This window comes from Strix uralensis, chromosome 1 (genome assembly GCF_047716275.1).
Source record: "Strix uralensis isolate ZFMK-TIS-50842 chromosome 1, bStrUra1, whole genome shotgun sequence".
Lineage (NCBI taxonomy): Eukaryota > Metazoa > Chordata > Aves > Strigiformes > Strigidae > Strix > Strix uralensis.
The window spans coordinates 84,514,452-84,526,704 of NC_133972.1; the positions used below are offsets into that span (position 1 = coordinate 84,514,452).

A 12,253-nucleotide genomic window follows, 5' to 3' on the forward strand; every position below is an offset into this window, starting at 1 on the left:
TATAAACTTTTAATATGAACATGTAGGAAAAAGTGAATTATGAAGAAGGTCCTTCTCAGAAATATGTCATCTGCTTAGCGTACTCAGGTGAAAGGGTTTTAGTGCGTGGCGAATTATCACAGATTCATAATTTCTGCCTGTAGTGTTGATTTGGACATTGACTAAAGAGTCTTCATTACAATGCTTTCTTGACAGTGATTTCTGAAGAGATCACTGTGTTATGTTACAGTAGATGATTATAGATATATCAATATTGTTTCCAAAGCCTAGTGTCTTGCAGTTGGCAAATATGATGACACTGTTTTTTTCATTGTTTTATTTAAATATACGTGAGTGGCATTATTTGTATTACAGTATTATATAATTGTAATTTTGGTTTATTTTTCTCTTTCCCCAGAATTTTTGTGTGAGAGGTCTTGAGCTGTTCTCTTCGTATCTATTCAAAGATATTTTGGAGCTTTATGACTGGAATCTTAAAGGTAATTTTAATTTAGGGGAAAAAACCCATACAAAATCCCAATTAATTGTAGATTTTGTAAATAGGACTAAAAAGAAAAGAGTGGGAAGGGACCTCAAAAGAACAAAGCCAAATGCTGGTTTATGTGAGAGGGACAAACTTCCACTTTGTTGTTCAAGAAGGTGAAATATTGTAGCAATAAAAATGCACAGACTTGGCACTGTATTTTTGTAGATAAACTCAATTTCTTCCTTAATCCAAAACTATTCTTTTTAATAAAACAATGAATATTATTGTATGTTTAATATTGCACTGTATTGTGTGCATGATATTTTGAAAGCCAGGTGTCACGTGAAGTATTCTCTCTGTTTTCACAAGCCAACAAACAAGTTACTCATATAATATTTCTCTACAGTCACCTTACAAAGCAGTGTCATACAGACATCTGTAGAGGGATAATATATCATTATAGCTGAATGTTTTTGACTTGACAAGATGAAAATATATGTTTCTGTGAAGACTGCAACAAAGGAGAATTTCAGGGATGATCCTTCCCTTGGTCTGAAAGAAAACCAAGAATATCAAAGGAATTTCATTTCAGAATCTGTAGGGTGTGTTTTGGTGTCTTGACTATCAATGGAGATGCACTCTGCATTTATTGCGGTTAAACAGAGGGGCATACAAATTTCAGACATTTTCTGTAGCCTTCTTTGGTTTGATACTAAATGTATTCTAATATCAATGTTATCTTTCATATCGCTGGTTCTGAATGTTCTTTCTTTTTTAACACCAGGTACTTACTGGTTTTGTTTTTATTTTCATGCAAAGGTTTGGGTGATGAAATAGGAAATGAAAAAAAACACAAAATAGGAACATGGAAATTTCCTCGTTATCTTTGTTATTATAACCAAAAGACACTCCACTAACTGGGAGGGACTAATAAACTAATACTTGTGTCTGTAAGGCTAAAGTGAATTAATTAACAATTTTTTTCTGTAAAACTTTTTTTTTAAATAAAACAACTGTGTTTGTGTTAGATTATTTTTAAATTATTGTAGCTTTCTTTAAAATTGTCCATGTGAAAGCTTTCACTAGAAGATGTTACTCTGTTCTCTGCTGTGCATTTCGTTACTTTTCTGATTGAACCTTAGGCCCTATCAAATGTAGTCACCTTTCATTGATTTCATCTGCAGCAGGGTTGCCTTCTTTTTTCTCTTCTCTTGCAAATAGGTTGCTGTTCATAAATTTCCCATATTTTTTCATATTTAAGGTCCTTCACTTGAAAATGATTCTGTCTCCTGCCCCAGATTTCACTTCATGCCACGATTTGTGAGATTTCTTCCAGGTAATGTTTGTATTATGTAGCTTTATGTAAAAAAACCCAACAAACTCTCCCCCTCCAAAAAAAAAAATCCTCAAACCCAGCAAACCAGGCAACAAACCAACACAAAAAAACCCTATTGCAAGTCAAATGGTTCAGCCAGTACTGAGATCTGGTGCTTCCATCTATAGTCTTTAGCGCTTGCCTGCAGAGTGGATGGTTTACTCAGAACTGGGATTCAGACAGACGGGCCAAGTCTTGCTTCCAGCTTTTGTCTCTGTTGTGCTGCTGGGTCATCCTTGTCCTGCCCTGCGATGGAGCTGTGGCATTTGAGGAGTGCTATTACCTAATCTCACATGTGAAGCTGAATTTAATGTCCCCTCTGCTCTTCAGGATACTATGTGATTGTATTAAAACTCTTGATGTGCAGTTTTGAGGGTCAGCATGATTGGCACCCCTGAGCACATGTTGTTCTGATTGTTTCTTTCTTTATCTTAATGCAAGCTTAGACCTTGCTGCAAATGGTGAAAGACAGAAAAACATAATTCCAGTGCAATTCAACCCTAGCCTGCCAGCCAAGGACAAGCTTCAGTGTGGAGTGTTATGCTCATTTTGAATGAACAGCTTATGCAGGCATTTAACACATCCTAAGATACTAGGACAGACTTTCAGTTGATATAAATGTCATGGCTCCACTGAACTGTGTCCTGCTGAGATCCTGCCAGTGATTGCTCCAGAAGGGTTGTATGGACAGGAGGATGCATTTGAGCTGCTGGACTGAGGGTGCAGATGAGACATGGAACAATCTTCATCAAGAGGGCTGTAGCCTGGAGGTGCTCTCTGCTCTGGGTTTTGAAACTTAGTTGGGATATTAATTATAGCTGTAGCTAAATGAAGTTTGGCTCATTACTGTGGAGAGTACTGATGGCTAGATGACTATTTCTAATTGTTGTTCCTTCCTGGATACACAACACTGTTCAATCAGAAGTAGAGCTCTGAGGCTTGCTAGCAGACATTGATTTGGTTCTGCTGAAGCAATTTACAAAATAAGCCATCAAACCACATGTGGCTGATTAACTTGACCTCATCACAAAATGACAGCAAGTTTGACCTGCCTGGTTTGTGTAGCTTGAGGGTGTTTTCCTGTTCATTTGGGGTTTTTATATTCTAATTTATTTTATTCTAGTTTAGAAGTCAGCTCTTTCTGTGCTGTTGGATTGTTTACTGATAGGGACAGATAAGTCTCTATAACATGTATTCCTGTGTGCTTCCTCTTTTTGGTTCCCAGCCTTCTAACTCTTTCAAAATGTCATTTTCCTGAAATATTTCTGCATATATAGTTGCCTTTTAGCGTCTTTGACAGATCTTGTTTTAATCAAGTTTGCATTTTGTATTGATTATTTTTTGAGATGTCCTTGGGGATTTTTAATTTCCAGAGAGTGGGAATCTATTTCCTTCAGGTATGTTTGCAGAACATCATATATCTATGTCTATTCAAAGAAGATATATTGGTGTAACAGACCTCCACACATCCATCAACTGTCTCTTTAACGTAGAAATGAATTGCTGATTTCTCATCCCCTCTACTTTTCTTTTTTTCTTATTTTTCTAACATTGTCTAAAACTATGAGGTTTGGGATGTCACATTTTCTGTGTGGATTACTTAGAGACATGCCTTGGGTAGCTCTGAGCTTTTAGCTAATCATAACGAGTTTACTGAGTGCCAGAGATGCATGGCATGCAGAATAGTTGCTGTATTGTATTAATTGTGATAGATTTTTACGATGATAAATATATTAAGAGAGTAAAAGACTAGCAGAAAACATTTGAGCTCCTGAGTACTGCATGTTCAGACCCAGGAAGGGTCAGGTCTCTAGCTACTCTTTAGCACAGCTGTCTATAGCAACCTGTACCCTTCCTGTACACGGTCTTCAGTGAATAAGGCTACACCTTTTTTTAGTGATTGTTGCATATGGACTGCGTCTTGCATAACAGTATAATCTAGTTGTTGACAAAGACAAAAGTCTTGTAAACTGAGTCCTCCTTTAATTTGAAGGAAAACTTTGCACATTTAAAAATCTGCCACTGTGGCTATGTAGAAGTGTATTGTTTCCAGTGTGGTTTGGGGTATATTTTCCCCATTTAAGATTCCCTCTTGGAGTCTGAATGAGGTTAATTGTTCTAAGAGGCCCAGTTACATCATTCCCTTTCATCTTTTCTGTACCATAGTGCTGTAATCCCAGCTGAAGTAAGAGAAGGGCTTGTTCCCTCATGCATCTTGTAGAGGACATCATCTTAAACAACGCTGATGTTATGCAGCGGTTCTGCGAGGCTTTTCCTGTGTGCCTGGGATAACATTCCTTGTGGTGTGGCATCATCCCCCATGTTGCTCTGAAGCTTTACTTCTGGTTTTTCTCCATTTCTTTTTTATTGTGTGTAGTGATAGAGAGGATGTACTCAGTGGCAGGACCAGATTGCTCCTGCTCCCTGGGGAAGGTAAATCAATGTTTGTGCTCTGTGGGGATGAAACTTGAAGATGCCTTGATACCTACAGATTAGTAACCTGTTGTTGAAGGAGGGTGTTGGAGAGATGTGTGTCAAAATTAAAGCACTGCAATAATAGGTATATCTTTTTTACTCACATGAGCGGAAATATTGAATTTGAATAGTCAGTGTCTTCTGAGTGGTGGTCTGTCAGAGCTGTCACTCCTCTTTCCTGTTTACATCTTCACATCTGTGACTGGCTACCTGGAACCAGTCAGATGTTTATTATACTGTCTTCCTTTGTTGCAAACAGCCTTTGCTGTTTCGTGGGGTCTCGGAAGTATTTAGCAGTTTTCACGTGCCCTTGATTCATGTAATGACAAAAGACAGCATGAGGCTCTTTAGTCTTAATTACTGCAGGTACAGTATGTAAGCACTACAGATGAGTTTAAAATGCAAGGATAACTTGCTACATTCATCCAAAAGTATCCTGTAAAATTTTGAGTGTTTTTAAAAAAAATCTGCATAAATGCCTAAAGGCTTTTTAACTACCATTGTAAAAAGAATGATAAAAGTATGGAAAGGAAGATATAACTGGACAATGTAACTGATTGTTTTGCCTACTAATTTTAACGTTTTTTGAGGCAAGTTAGGAACTTCAGCTTTACAGTATTATGAAACTATTACTCTTGCTACCATTACTGTTAGTGCTTTCAGTTTAGCAAAGTGTTTATGCATGTGCAGTATTCATCAATAAAACATTTGCCTTCATATTTGTCAAACCACTTAAGCATTTTGCATTTTATTTTGCTCATCCAGATATTTTATGTGTTCTGCATATTTTCTCTTTTACTCGTGCTTTAGGAGTGAATGTCTGAAATGTGTTTGGTTTATTTATTTATGTTTTTAAGATGGAGGAAAAGAAGTACTTTCAATGCATCAGATTCTTCTCTATTTGTTACGATGCAATAAAGCTCTGGTGCCTGAAGAGGAGATTGCCAACATGCTTCAGTGGGAAGAACTGGAATGGCAGAAATATGCAGAAGAATGCAAAGGGATGATTGTTACCAGCCCTGGCATGGTACAGCAAATAATTCTGATTTATGAACAATCCAATGACACGTACATGTCCTGTTTCAGAGAGTTTGCTACAGACTGAATGGGAAAGGGAAAAGATGACCGGTAACAGTCGCAGATTGCTATAGGAACAGTCCATTGACTTGTTGCAGCCGTGGGAAGAGTTGCACCATCTGCTGCTCCACTGAAGGGCAGATTTCCAGATGAGCACCGTTTCAATGTGCATGTTAAAAGGAATGACTGTATTTTATGCATGTGAAACTATAGTTTGCTCCTCTGCTTTCTTATTTTGTCAGACAGTCTTTATGTTCATGATCTCATTCTCTTTCCCCTGACATAGGACTGGAGAATTAGTAACTATTTGCTATTTTCTTTCATCTTGCTCTTTTGACCCCCTAGCTCTATTTAAAGTGCTCTATCCAGATGCTGCCCTGAATATGGAAAAGGTGTTTTCTGCCTATGTGGTTTTTTCCACATTGTTTTCTATGTTGCTCTCACACTGATGAATTTTGTGTACATTAATGAATGCATCTATTAATTTTCAGTGCCAAGCTTGAAACCCCTATGGCCTTATTATTTCTGGAACAATTAGTATTTTAAAGCATATGTTCTCTGAACACAGCTCCTTTCAACTTCAGTGTTTATGTGAATTTAGCCCATTTTTCTGACTTTGACACTTAAGAAATGTGGGTCACAAGAATAGATGATGTCCACTAAAAGCTGCAGGGTTCTGTTTGTGTGGTTTGGTCAATATTGCAAAGTGTTATCTCAGTAGTAGAGGCATATTTTGAACTTAGTATTTTAGACTGCCATGCAGCTTTCTTGGTTGTAATACCTTTCTTTCTCTGACTTCATTTTCCTCCTTTGCTCATAGCTTAGCTTCTGCAGGAAAAGCGTGACTTGGTATCATGCCTAAGGGGAAATTTAGTTTGCTAACTAAAAAACCTGTCTTCAAACTGCAGCCAGGGTGACTTCCTAAATATATTTTTTGAGTTCATATTTTTAAGTATGACAGCATTGCATTTAGTAAAGTACTTTATAAGCTAATCATAACTTGGGCAGGATAATTTATTTTTCCCTTGATTTCATTCTGAGTGTTTCCATTCTGGCTAAAACTTTCTAAACCAAAAGGAAAATAAGGTCATCTGTGGGAACATGAAATACAGAATATACATAGACTCTATGAAAAACTTTACCTGAGCTTGTTAAAACCAAGCGCTAAATCAGTCTCATAATAGAAATTGTTAGATAGCCTTAACTGTTCAACTTAACATTGCCTGTGGTTTCTGTGACACAAGGTAGTCACAAGTATCAGCATCTGAATGGTATACACAGACATAACTTAAGTGATTTTGCTGAAGATACGCTGATTTCAGCTAGCTGAAAACTTGCTTTTTTTGTTTAGCGTGAAGGAATGCATATATGCTCCTTTCTTGTGTCACTGAACTGTAAATGTCTGTATGCACCAGGCAGTGCAGTTTTTGAGTGGTAGTGTTAATTTTTAGATTTTGTGTGATTTTTACTGACAAACTTTGCATTCTACAAGACAGTGTTTTGAAAGATACCTGTGGACATCAAAATATGTAAGCATAAAAGAAATATGCAGCACTTTGAAATGTTGTCATGTTACAATGCCATCATTAGAACATGTTTTTTCTCTCAAGATTGCAATGACTTTCTTCTTAGTTTGTGAATTTTTTCTGTTCATTGCAGCATATTCCATTGAGTATGAAAGTAAGCAAAAAACAAGAGTATGAAAGTATTTTCTATGCATTTTACAACATTAGAAGGTAAAGCAGTTCTGCTATAGAGACAATGTGAAACTGTTTTAGAAAATGACAGCTCTTCAATTTTATCCACTTGACACAACAAAGTAAAAACACTAAATTTTATTGTGCTGCTTTCCTCCACAACATCACTTCAGTAATAATAGTTCCTCTTGTGAGCAGACCTGTTTTATATATGCATTTTATTTTTTTATAAAGTGAGGTGTGTATATGCATGATGGGGAAGGAAAAAAATTTTGATAGACATATAAATCCCATTTACTTGAACAACTAACAGTAGTTCAGCATTATTTAAAACCATTTAATTTATTCATGGTGTTTCATTAGTTCAGTGAAACTTTGTGTTGGAACAGATGTAAATGTTCTCAAATTTTAATCCTCTTTAATACTTCACTCTTTCTAAAATATTGTTGCTTTTCTCACTAGCACAAATATATATGTATTTTAGCATATTTTTGTACTACATCTGCATGCAAATTCATCATGTCTTCTAGTATCAGCAAAGCTTTGATGAGTTTTGGAGTAGGAAACAAAGAAAGTGGGCTTCTGTTCCGTTAGAATTTCTTTGGTTTTGATGAGGTCTTAAAAGGAAGGTTGTCATTATTAGATGGTCTCTCACAGCACTTGTAAAAGAACACGGGGGTAAAAAACTGGAAGAATAACATCTAATTTTCTTGCATCCTGTCTGCTGGTGCACAATTTATACTGTATGTTTCTGTATGGTGCTGTTTGTTCATTCAACCTTCAAAACAGCACCAGAGCTGAGTTCACCGTCCTGAAGGAACAAAGCTGAGATACACCCCTCTCATAACTGTCAGTGAAGGAACAATTATGATTAAGTCTCAAACAAGGAGTTATTTTGTCCTGGTTGTTACCAGGCATCTGTGAACAGCTGTATAACTGAGTGACAAAACTCAAAGGCAATGGCATATAAATAAAAAGTCTGGTTCTGAGTGATCCTGAGGCCACACATCTCACACAGACCCTGTCATAGGCGCATTGAAAGCTCTTTTCCCTTTCACAGTTTTGAGGATCAGATTACTTCTATTTAAGTATCTAAAATGTGAAACATTTGAATAGGAAAATATTGTTGGTAATTTGTTATTGTTTCATATTCTGTTAATCATATTTTGCAGCCTTGGTTCTTAGAGGAGTTGTTGTGTAGCGAGGCTGCTTTTCTGAGGGTAGTAGGGATGGGAGAAGTTCCTAATTTTTAGTGTTAAGGAAGCGGAGAACCAACGAACAACTTTTGTGAAGATACAAACTTTTCAAATTGGCATTGTGCAAACCCCACGAAACCAGATAAACTTAAATTTCAGGACTTTAAGCTCTGGTTTAGAGAACAACATTTTGCCTGCTATAAATCCCCCCCATGTTTTTCATTAGATTTTGTTGTCCTAATCCCTTTTTATTGGAAGTGCTGTGGGGAAAACCTTTTCTTTTTTCTTTTTATTTTTTTTTAAACCTGGCAGCATGAGCTGAGTAACTTACAATTTTTCATTTTTCTCTGTTTTTGTCTGGGGAGATGTAACTTTATGTTCAGTCATCATGTCCAAAGGGAAGCTGATAAGCATTTTTCCCTTAGAAAATGTTTCTCTATCTGAATGTCAAAGTTTTAAGTAAGTTTTTGTTTTTCTAGAATAGATTAGAAATATGGCCACCTGATGAGGCTTACCTTTATTTATAGAATTGGCTTTGCTTATCCATGCAGAAAATGATTCCTGTGAACAGTTCTACCAAGGTGGTTTGAAGGGTGAAAGCTTTGTTCTTGACACGGTTTTTATTATTTTGTGAAGAGAATAGTGGCAGCTCTTTCTGTAACTTTGAAACTCATCTTTGAGAGATTCACAATACTAAATTAGAAGTTTTGAGGTGCAGGTAACTAGAAGTAATGCCCTTTTTCTGAAACCTTAGACAAGCAGAAAATATTGGCCTCATCCAGCTGATTGCAAAGTGAGGAGTAAGCAGGCACATAACAAAGCAGCTTGCCAGGTAATGAAGAAAATGTTTACTTGGAGACAAACTGTGCGCCTTCAACTGTTTTTAAATACGTTAGATAAGTGATTGAGGGCTCAGTAAGCAGCATGTCTTCTACAGTGACGTTCAATTATTCATTTTCTGCGTTTTTAGAGGTGAAGCGAAAGTTGCCTCCTTCTACACTGTCCTTTTTAACTATAAAAAGAATGTCTGTTTTGAAGTGTAAAAAGGACAAAAGTCTCCTCATTATACAAGACTGTATTCTTCATTGTCCACATCAGCCTAGGAGCCTTTTCTAAGAGTAGCATGACAGATTTTTTTAATGCTGTTTGGTGGGTGTGATTGAATGCATCTAATAATGGCTTCACTTGCTTTGGGAAATCAGGAACAAAAGTAAAATTAGAGAGGTAACCTGATCTTAGCAAACTGCTCAGGCATGTGGGAGCATGGATACCAGAATGCCAGTCCTGATTTGATTTCCAGTGTGAAACTGTTGAAAGACAGTTGCTTTAAGTTCTCAGAAATAATCAAACTATAAATTTCCTTACTTGTAAAATGGAAATAAAAATACTTCCTTTTTTCACTGAGAGCTAAGTCGATTAACTTTGTTTTAGTCATTATCATTGCCGAATATTTATTATAATATTAATGATTAGGTTTATGTGTGTTTTAATAAGCTTGGAATATTGCTACTTTGTGGTTCCTGGATAATGTGGGCTAGAGGCAATAAATTTTCCATGGAGCTATTGTCAATTAGATATATTTTGGTTTTTCTCCTAGAAACCCAGCTCAGTTCGTATTGATCAACTAGACCGTGAACAGTTCAATCCTGATGTAATTACTTTCCCCATTATTGTCCACTTCGGGATACGACCTGCTCAACTCAGTTATGCTGGAGATCCTCAGTAAGATGCTTTTCCTTCCATCTTTCGTTCAGAAACTCATTACTGTTGTCATTTGTGGCTTAAATACGACTTGTTTATGTACTTAATTGAGTCTATTATAAAGCTTAGTGCTTATGACATTGGACACAAGCTCTTGTAAATTAGAGAATATAAGGTATAACTTCTATTTTCTGGCGTAATTGAGAATCTGCTGAAGTAAATATGCATGCATGTGTGGTATGAAATTTCTTAACCTCAGAATAGCTCTTCTAGGTCAGACAAAAGGTTCCTCAAGCTCCACGTTATTTCTCTGAGAGGCCAATTGTGGGGTTTTAGTATTACACTATAGTGTAACATGAAGGCACAGATAGGAGGAGAAATACCCAGGCTTCCAAAGGTCTGTAGCGTAGGGACTTCTGAGCTAGAGGGTGTATTGAGATAATTTTGTTTTAACAGCCCTGAATTGGACCTTCCTGCTCTAAATTTCTCAAATCACTGTTTGAATCCTTTTATGCTACTGACAGGGAGAAGGTTCCAGGTAATCAATTCCCCAGTAATATTACGCATCACATGAAAAAGGACTGACTTTTGTTTCAGAGCTGCTACTTGATCATTTAATATCATATGCTCTTCAGGTCTTACACCTAATAATGAAGAATATAGCCATTTTGTGTTTGCTTCCTTCATGACATTTATGTTTCTTGAACCCTGCCATATTCTACCTAGCTGTCTCTTTCTGTGCCTTTAAGGATCACATCTACATACTCTTTCCTAGTTTGGAAGCTGTTTGCATCCATGCTACTTTTCTCTGTACCTTTTATATCCTTATAGAGATTGGGAGGAATGTAGAGAAGGAGTGGAGAGAGAATCAGCACTTCAGGCAGAGCAAGAAATACTGTTTCACTGTGAATTCATGTAGTGGCATAAAAATGATTGCTGCACTTTGTTCACAATTCTTTTCTTAATTTCTGACAATTTCAGGGAACTCTTCCAATGATTTGGAGATCTGTTTTCTGAATGATGACAGACAGTATAGAACCCATCTCTTGTGCATGAATAGTTAAGGTTGTCTTTTTCCTCATGCATTTTCCTCTAGTATCTGTTAAGGATGTTGAATTTCACCTGCAGTTTTGAGGCCCAGACACTCACATGTGCATGTATGACAGACATATTCTACAACTCCTTGCTGAGAATTCTAGATTTAATATGCTGGGAAGTGGGAAGAGTGAGTGCTTGTCCAGATAATAATATACTTTCTTTTGGCCTTGAGCATGACTTTTAATCCTCCTCATCATTTCGTTTTCTTATCCATAAAAAGAAAATAATTAGACCAAATAATTTAAAAACCACCTCTATTTTGATGCTGAATTTCTTAATATTTGTAAAATTCTAGTCCCTTGCATTGAAAACAGTATAAAGATACAAAAATTATTCTTCCCACACTTTTTTATTTTAACTTTCTTTAAAATTTCCGTGGCTTTTTTTTTTTTTTTTTTCCCCAGAGCTGCTTACAGAATTTAGGTGTGGTTTTTTTTTATCAAAGTAACAAAGCAGTTTTTGTGAAAGACCTCTGCGATGCCATCATAAATCTCAGGCTTAACTCTGGTGTATGTGTGTAATGTCCAGCAAAGGTTTTCCTCTAGTGTGTCTTTATAAAGTTCTAATACAGAATTTTTGTTATTGTAATCTATTTATTAATTCTCAAATTTAACTGCAATAACAGAGCTTGTTCCACCCATATTAATAGTAGTAGTAAAACATACATTGTAGATCATTGTTTTGGGTTTTTGTTTTTGGGTTGAAACCTCCTCATGGTATTTATTTGTTTTCTGGTTGGTTGATTTGTTCATTAACTCATTTTTCTTGTTTGGATGGGGATTTGTCAGAAATAGATGTTCTATTCTGCAGATTGCAAAAATGTGGAGAACAGAACATAAGAATAGTTATGGATTGACGATTTCAGATGTGTTTATATACACAAAAAATATCAGCATCTAGAGTCAGAGAGTATATATTCAAGAATGCTGCAGAGAAATAGATATGGAAGAAGTGCCAATAAGAAAAGATCTGTTTGTGTGCCCGTGAATGTGGGATGCTGGGAAGAAATAGTAAAAGAGCTGCTGCGTCATTTACTCTTTTGCCACTAGTGTGGTAACTTCCTACTAGAACCACTGCTCTAAGTTGGTGCTGAGGGAGATCTTCTTTTATAATGTGTATATATAAAAGAAAATAAATTAGTTGGGTAAACTTTTTCCCTCTGTCCTCT

The 12,253-nt window shown here is 36.3% G+C and overlaps 1 protein-coding gene across 6 annotated transcripts in view; it reads left to right on the forward strand.

Moving 5' to 3' along the window:
- DROSHA (drosha ribonuclease III) overlaps positions 1-12,253 on the forward strand; it is a 75,718-nt gene that overhangs the window by 21,616 nt on the left and 41,849 nt on the right. For all 6 annotated transcript variants that reach the window (XM_074873846.1, XM_074873856.1, XM_074873838.1 and 3 more), the window contains 4 exons: positions 398-479; positions 1,728-1,802; positions 5,174-5,343; positions 9,884-10,008. In XM_074873846.1, the coding sequence (XP_074729947.1) occupies positions 398-479; positions 1,728-1,802; positions 5,174-5,343; positions 9,884-10,008 (452 nt within the window). The remainder of the gene's footprint in view (positions 1-397; positions 480-1,727; positions 1,803-5,173; positions 5,344-9,883; positions 10,009-12,253) is intronic.